We start from the raw sequence: 7,062 nt of genomic DNA, 5'->3' as shown, positions 1-7,062 counted from the left end.
GAATGATCTTGGCTTTGTGTGCAGGCGCAGAGTCCTGCTGGAACACGAAGTAATGTCCCGCAAATAGCGTGCTGGGCAGGTCCGATCCAAAACCGTCTCTTGGTACACTTTTGCACTGGTTTGACCCCCTTTTCGAAAAATGAACCTCATTCCACGACACTCCCAACCAGACCATTACTCATGATCGATGGATGGATGTCCTTGTTGCACTCTAGGAACTTTATTTCCAGCTTCTTCAGGACTCCTAGCGTACACTCTATCATTCTGTTTATTGTACCTCTCTTTAATATCGAAATTTTTTTCTTCCGTAAAGAGGATATTATCACGTTGTCGATTTTTTCGTGTACCGCTTTAACAACAACCGCGATCTCTTAAGCCTTATTGCTTTTAGATTGTTTTTTGTTTTAAAACAATAGTCAAACATTCAAAAATAGAATACAATAATTTTTTTATAAAATCATTCTGGAAATTTAAAAATAATGTGCCAGTGACAGAACTTTGGGACCAACTACGTAAATGCGGACCGAAATGGTGTATTCGATTATTCAATATTGGTTACTATGGTTACCATTATTTTTGGTTAATATTAAAGCATGATGATTTTAATTATTTCGCACTAACTATGGTAACTAACAGTGGCTTTGTAAGGCCGAGATATTTTTAGTTCGTTATTTTAAAATTTAACATGGCGGGAACCTGTAAATAATAATATGTGTCCTGCGCAGATAATTGCGCTAAATACAGATCAAAGTGAAGTATATAAATACTAAACCAAAGGTGCAAACTGGTTATATAATATATTTGACAGATGACAGTTGACATAACTTTATCTTTACATATTTACATCTAAAAAGGTCGGGACAAAGGGTATGTTCCGATATACACTGCGACCACTGTACAGAGTACCGTCAATTTAGTATACTGTGAAACCGTTTCTCTATAGCCAGCTATACTGGTTACAATTTAAAACGGAACGCAGTCCAGTATACTAGTCGGCTTCGTTTTTCGACACAGTTTTCAAATGAGTGCATCAAAGTTTTTCAATTCAACAAGAAAAACTATTATTGGAGTATTATCGCATTAAAAAAATCTATATTAATATTAACTGTCAATTGAATTAATACTACAAAGAAAGTAAGTTAGAATTTTAAATGTTTGTTATTAAACTGTAAGTTATATCAGCCGTTAGGCATTCAAGTGGTTTTGATTGATCACGTGATCAAAGCACTGCGAGTACCTTACCTCGAAAACGCCAGTGCTCGCAGTAGAAGTATAGCGGGGATTTGTGACGTCATATATTTCCTAGGACGCTGCGGCTGTATACTGCAGTCCATAGCGGAACAAATTTTTGAACAGTGGGAGCACTATACAGTACTCGCAGTGTATATCGGAACATACCCAAAATTTATTTGAAAATATATTCTGTGACTTTAAGCATTTCGAGAATATTAAATGGCAATACTAAATTCAAATTGAATCATATATCGATAGTTGTATAATCTTTGTATTCTGTACTCTGTATAAATTACAGTAAACATGGAGGGTGATGAAAGTGACAGGTTTGTAAATATTGAAAACTAGAAAATTATTTTCATTAAAATTAAATAAGACAGTAATTATAATTTATGTGTTGGTCAAATGCAATAAATATGCAAAAAAATATATATGATTTTTTGTTATAAAACCCTGTTTTGTAGTGATCTCAAACCTTCAAGCGTTGCTATTATACGAGAAGTGTACGATAGTGAAAATGCCCACATCAAGTTTGAAATGGAATTGGAAAGAGCACTTGAGGCTGGTGTTAGCGTTATCGTTATAGAGCCAGAGCCACTAGGAGAAGAAACTGCCCGATGGATTTACGTTGGTAACCTGTTACATAAAGTGTCATTATATAGTGGATTATGCAGCATATCATCAGGTACTAAAATAAACAAAAGAGGTTTATGTAGTGTACAATAAAATTGCTTGATTATATGTATTTAGCTATTAAAATAATCAATCTAAGACCTCATTAAAGTTGAAAATTCACACTGTTACCATTATAAAATGAAATCTTCCTATTATTATAAAATAAAAATATTGTTTATTAAACATAATTTATTCAAGGTCAAAAATTTATATTTAAGATAAACAATTGGAGATTTTTTGCATGTTCAAATGCCAATTGAGATGTTAATGTTTTATTCTCCTTTTATATTTACAACTGTTAATTTAGATTTATTTTGTCTTCATAGGTTTAGCTTGGAATTCATTGATGTGCACACCTTTTGGATTGGTATCAGTTCTTTGTGCTGGTTGCTATACTCTATCATGGCAATGGGATCCCTGTTGCAAATATCAAGAGGAAAAAGATCGCCGCCACTTGTCAACCATGCCAATGTTGAGTGACCTTACATCTGCCACACCTGTTGTACTGGTACGCACAGATAATAGACGAAAAATCATTTTACATAGCACAGTATCTATAGCTGCAGTTACTATATGTCTATGGAGAATTTTCAAAACATTTAAGTGAACCCTATTTTACCAAGCTATATTACTTAAGCTTGTTTTGAGTATGGTTACTCAACCATACCACTAGTGTCTTCTGTCTCAATCTAGTTTAATTTATTGTACAATATTGTATATTCTTATAAAGTATATTATGTTTGTATGTACACTTAGATAAATAATTAATCTGTACAAAATATATTTTGTTATAGTGTAAAATGCTTTTTAGTAAATTAAAAAGGTTGTTTAATGTAGTGTTTTAAGATTAATGATAACAATATGTTACAGACAAATAAAACTAATTTGTGTTTTATATATATAATTTTTATTCCAATTAAGTAAAATAGTTTTCCCTGTCTCATAATTGATTATTCTGATTAAGTCATTTAACAAATAATCAATGTTTACAACGCACACACTGATGCCTAAGATAAAAAAAAATTACTTTAAAGAAATGAACATTAAGTGTTACATTTTTATTATACATTATACAATAACAATCAAACAAACCAATGTATTGAACATGGGCATCCCATTGGGTTTCTTATGTAGTCTTCACTGCTCGTTTAGCCATAATCCAGAAATATAATGATGGGGCAGCCTGCCTCAGAAATATGGCTAATCTGGGTGTGACCTGACTTACAACCAGTTCATTATTTTTCTGGACCACAGAGTCTAAGATTTTTATAGCACAATATTCAGCAGCAAATCCACAGGCAGTGCTTTTATCCATAACTAAAAAATTATATTTTTTTTTAGCAAATGTAAAAAAAAATTTTTTTTATTATTTGTTTAAATAGCATACCTCCATGATTATCTCCAGAACCAGTCAATGCATTTAAAGAAACTGCTGTTTTAACATATCCTGGACTCACAACAGATACATTTATGTTATATTGGTCCATTTCTGCACGTAGTGAGTCACCAAACGCTTGAAGGGCATGTTTAGAGGCAGCATAAGCAGAGCGATCAGGGATTGCAATAAGGCCCTGAACCGAGCTAATAAATACCACATGACCACTTTTTTGTTCAATCATTCCGGGCAAAGCAGCTGTAACCATTCAAACTTGTCACTAATGTGTTTTAATTAACTTATAAAGGAACACCAACAGCAAATTTATCTTATTTTATGTCACAATAATGTAACATATAATATTTACATTATAGCTATTATTGCATATTATCTGATATGTACATATATATGTTTGCTTAAACACCTCCATATATTTAAAACGCACTTTCAAGTTTTTGAAATCTGCATAGTTTTAGATTCTTACCCCAAGGAAAGCATAAAATTTACTTTGTTAGACACTGTTGGTCTCGGAAAGCATCTGTGGTGGTGAAAGTATCAATGGATAAGATATAGAATATGTCCTGCACCTGTATGGATTAAGCACTTATTAAGCATACTGGCCTACCTTTAGTAAGACCCACTGAGCCAAAATAATTGATGTTCATAATCTTTTCATAAACATCCATCTTGGTATTCATAACAGAGTCTCTATGTGAAACACCCCCATTATTTATTAAAATATCTATCTTTCCACAAACATTATAAACCTTTTGAATAAATAATTCAAACTGATTTTTATCAGCTAAATCTAACTCAATTACTACTGGTTCAACCACTGCATTCTCCTGTAAAAACAAATATTTTATTAATTTATTCCATATTCAGCTTTCCATCACATAAAAAACTTATAACATCTATTTTATATTATTTTATTAATAGATTTAGATTTGTTATAATAAAATACTTTTTTTAGATAGACCTAAGTAATTTACAGGGCAACCATCCAACCAACAACCATTATACCATGAAGTTGAATATATACACACCACTTTTTTAGACAAAAGATCCTGTTTGACTCGTTCTAACTCAGATTTTCTTCTAGATGCTAATATCACATTACAGCCATATCCATAAAATGCATGAGCTAGTGCCTCCCCAATGCCTGAACTAGCGCCAGTAATAACCACAACCTGCAAATATTAATTTGTTTTTAATTATAATTTAAGTTACTTAAAATAAGAATGTAAATATTAACTTATTTAATTTCTGACCAGTCATTTACCTTCCCTTCCAATGCATTCCTCCTTTTACGTTCAATATATTTATTATACAAATGTAACATACCGAAGGCAACCGATATCGATAAACCAGTGTATTTTAGAAACCAGGACACTCCAAGGCTCTTCATTGTATGTAATTTAAATATTATGTAGAGGTCAAGTAAACGGATCCTACGTGCTATGCAAGTTTTAAATGTACAATATAATATGTACTTATATTGAGGACAATATACATACACGAACAAAATATACTTACAAACCAGTCGTTACTATGTCAAAAATTAAAATCACAGATCATGTATGATGTAGGTAAAGTTAAAAGGATAAAATCAATGCGAGCTAACGAATCAAAATGTCAACGAATCGCGTGTATTAACATTTGAAACATATTTCATTTTATCAGAGTAATTTAACTCTGTTTGTAGTATATGTCAGTGATATCAAGATAAAAAAGGAAATTTTTAGTTTATCCAATAAACTCAGTAGTTTTAAACATGATTCCGATGGCGTCATTCACCTTTCTCTGTGCTTGGCGATCCTTCAATTTCTGTGTTTTCTTACCATTTCACAAATTTCCATTAATTAGGCGCAATTTCTAAGCTTTTGATATTTTCTGTTATATTATACCTTTTTTACCTTGAAAATGCATTCAGACAAAAAATAGTCAAAAGTTTTGGCATATGCATTTCTGTATCGCAGGCATGGGTCCCTTACTTCGCTAGTTAATACTTAGCCATTTTTTGTCGATATTCTATTTTTATTTGGTTACTAGAGATTTCAAGAAGAAAACACTATGACATTATTAAGCTTTTACAAGAGAAGTTCGAGAATATATAGATGGGTTAAAAAAAATATTTTCATCTTAATTACATTAAGTAGATTAATAGCACAGGCTAATGTCTAAATGAAAATATATTACAACAACTAAAAAAGTAAAACTGTTCCTTTGAATAATTGAAGGAAAAAAACATATTAAACAGTAATAAATAATATGTTATTACTTTTATTTACTCTTTTCATATTTCTACATGATACGAGACACGATCGCGAGAGGGTGGATGGTGTCCTTAACGCGCAAGTCGGAGGCGAAGGGTGAGGCGTAAGTATCACACTCCAGCGCTTGCTCACTGTGTTAACTACTAAGTACACTATAAGGATGCGTGTTTTCTTTTCATGATGGAGTGGAGCAACGATTTTTGTATGGCTTTTAAAGAATTTTATCAAATGGAACCTATCATTATGTATATAAATTTGGAATCAGATAAACAAAAAACGACTTTTGGAGGACACCTTAGCAAGAAAAAGCATAAATTAAATAAACCGAGAGTGTGGATACCACTCGTTCAGCCTCAACTCGCCAATATTCGTGGCGAGGGCCTCGTTGAGGCGCCTCGCAAGAATCTGCGGTCGGCTTTAGTGTAACAACCTTTTTGATAAACTTTGATTAATTCAGTGTTAACACTAATAAATGTTAAACTTTGATCATTTAAATGTGATCTCTAAATAAGTAGTCGAGTGTTGACTCTATACCGTAACGCACAGCTAGAATTAATTACTTTCTTTAGTACTTTTTCGCATTTGGCGCTCATTTATGACGAAAGCTTTTTGCATTATGTATAAATTACTTACTTAGACAATTGTGGAAGAAATAGCATCAATACATTCATTAATATATTGGTACAACCTACATATTTTATAGTTGACGAAATTCTATAAAGATATGCGTTAAAAAATAAAGATATAGAATAAATCTAATATACCTATATTATAAATAAATAACAACATTTTAAGTATTTCTAAGAACTAGTGAAAAATTGTACAAAAGAAATATTGAATTTGATTGGAAGATTAAAGTTTAAGACTGTTATACAAATTTGATTTTGGCGGTTTTTTGCAAAGAGCATAACGTATAGGATTCAGATGACGTACAGCCACAGACAGTCGTGTTTAAATTTACGTATAGTGCTTTTCATGAAAGAAGTCCCGCGGTGATTTTTGGAACTAAATTTGACAGGTCGGCAATGTTGTCATTCGTCGATGTTATCAAGTTTGTTTGTTGTGGTAGATTTTTGTGAATTTTTAACTAGCTTAGTGCATTTTAAAGATTGATTACAATGCCAAAAGTTGTAAAAAGTTCGGCTCGAGAAATGATATTAAAGATGAAAGAGTTCTGTGAAGCAGAACATAAGAATCAAGGTGTTTTAATACCTCAAAAGTCTAAACAATGTTCGGAAGAGAGTTGCCGCCATAACAGGTACTTTTTAGAGTTGCCACTTAATAATTTTTTGCTGTATTGGTGGGACTTTTATGATATAAATTCGTTTTTGAGACAAAATTGAATAAATACATAACGTGATGAAACTAGGTAACTGAAATTAAAACATATATTACATATTACATAAGCATTATAAACTTAAAGTTACTATTATTTTTTATTGATCATAATTTATTTGCATGTGTGTCAGAGAAAACTGTAACAAGAATTACAAACGAGGGTAT

The 7,062-nt window shown here is 31.7% G+C and overlaps 2 protein-coding genes across 2 annotated transcripts; one reads left to right on the top strand and one right to left on the bottom strand.

Annotated features, from left to right (window-relative positions):
- The first annotated feature begins 1,442 nt into the window (after positions 1 to 1,442).
- LOC125053123 (transmembrane protein 11-B, mitochondrial) lies at positions 1,443 to 2,803 on the top strand. Its single transcript, XM_047654346.1, has 3 exons — positions 1,443 to 1,559; positions 1,698 to 1,918; positions 2,235 to 2,803. Exons 1-3 carry the CDS (start codon positions 1,537 to 1,539, stop codon positions 2,513 to 2,515), a joined length of 525 nt encoding a protein of 174 aa, XP_047510302.1. The 5' UTR covers positions 1,443 to 1,536; the 3' UTR covers positions 2,516 to 2,803.
- On the bottom strand, positions 2,793 to 4,839 carry LOC125053122 (dehydrogenase/reductase SDR family protein 7-like). Its single transcript, XM_047654345.1, has 5 exons — positions 4,566 to 4,839; positions 4,330 to 4,473; positions 3,909 to 4,128; positions 3,296 to 3,541; positions 2,793 to 3,225 (listed from the first exon to the last, which is right to left on the bottom strand). The coding sequence occupies exons 1-5, from the start codon at positions 4,689 to 4,691 to the stop codon at positions 3,035 to 3,037; spliced, it is 927 nt and encodes a 308-aa protein (XP_047510301.1). The 5' UTR covers positions 4,692 to 4,839; the 3' UTR covers positions 2,793 to 3,034.
- Positions 4,840 to 7,062: the final 2,223 nt, after the last annotated feature.

Source organism: Pieris napi, chromosome 10 (assembly GCF_905475465.1).
Source record: "Pieris napi chromosome 10, ilPieNapi1.2, whole genome shotgun sequence".
Classification (NCBI taxonomy): domain Eukaryota; kingdom Metazoa; phylum Arthropoda; class Insecta; order Lepidoptera; family Pieridae; genus Pieris; species Pieris napi.
The sequence above is the reverse complement of the archived record's forward strand: the minus strand, read 5'-3'. Positions and strand labels throughout refer to the sequence as shown.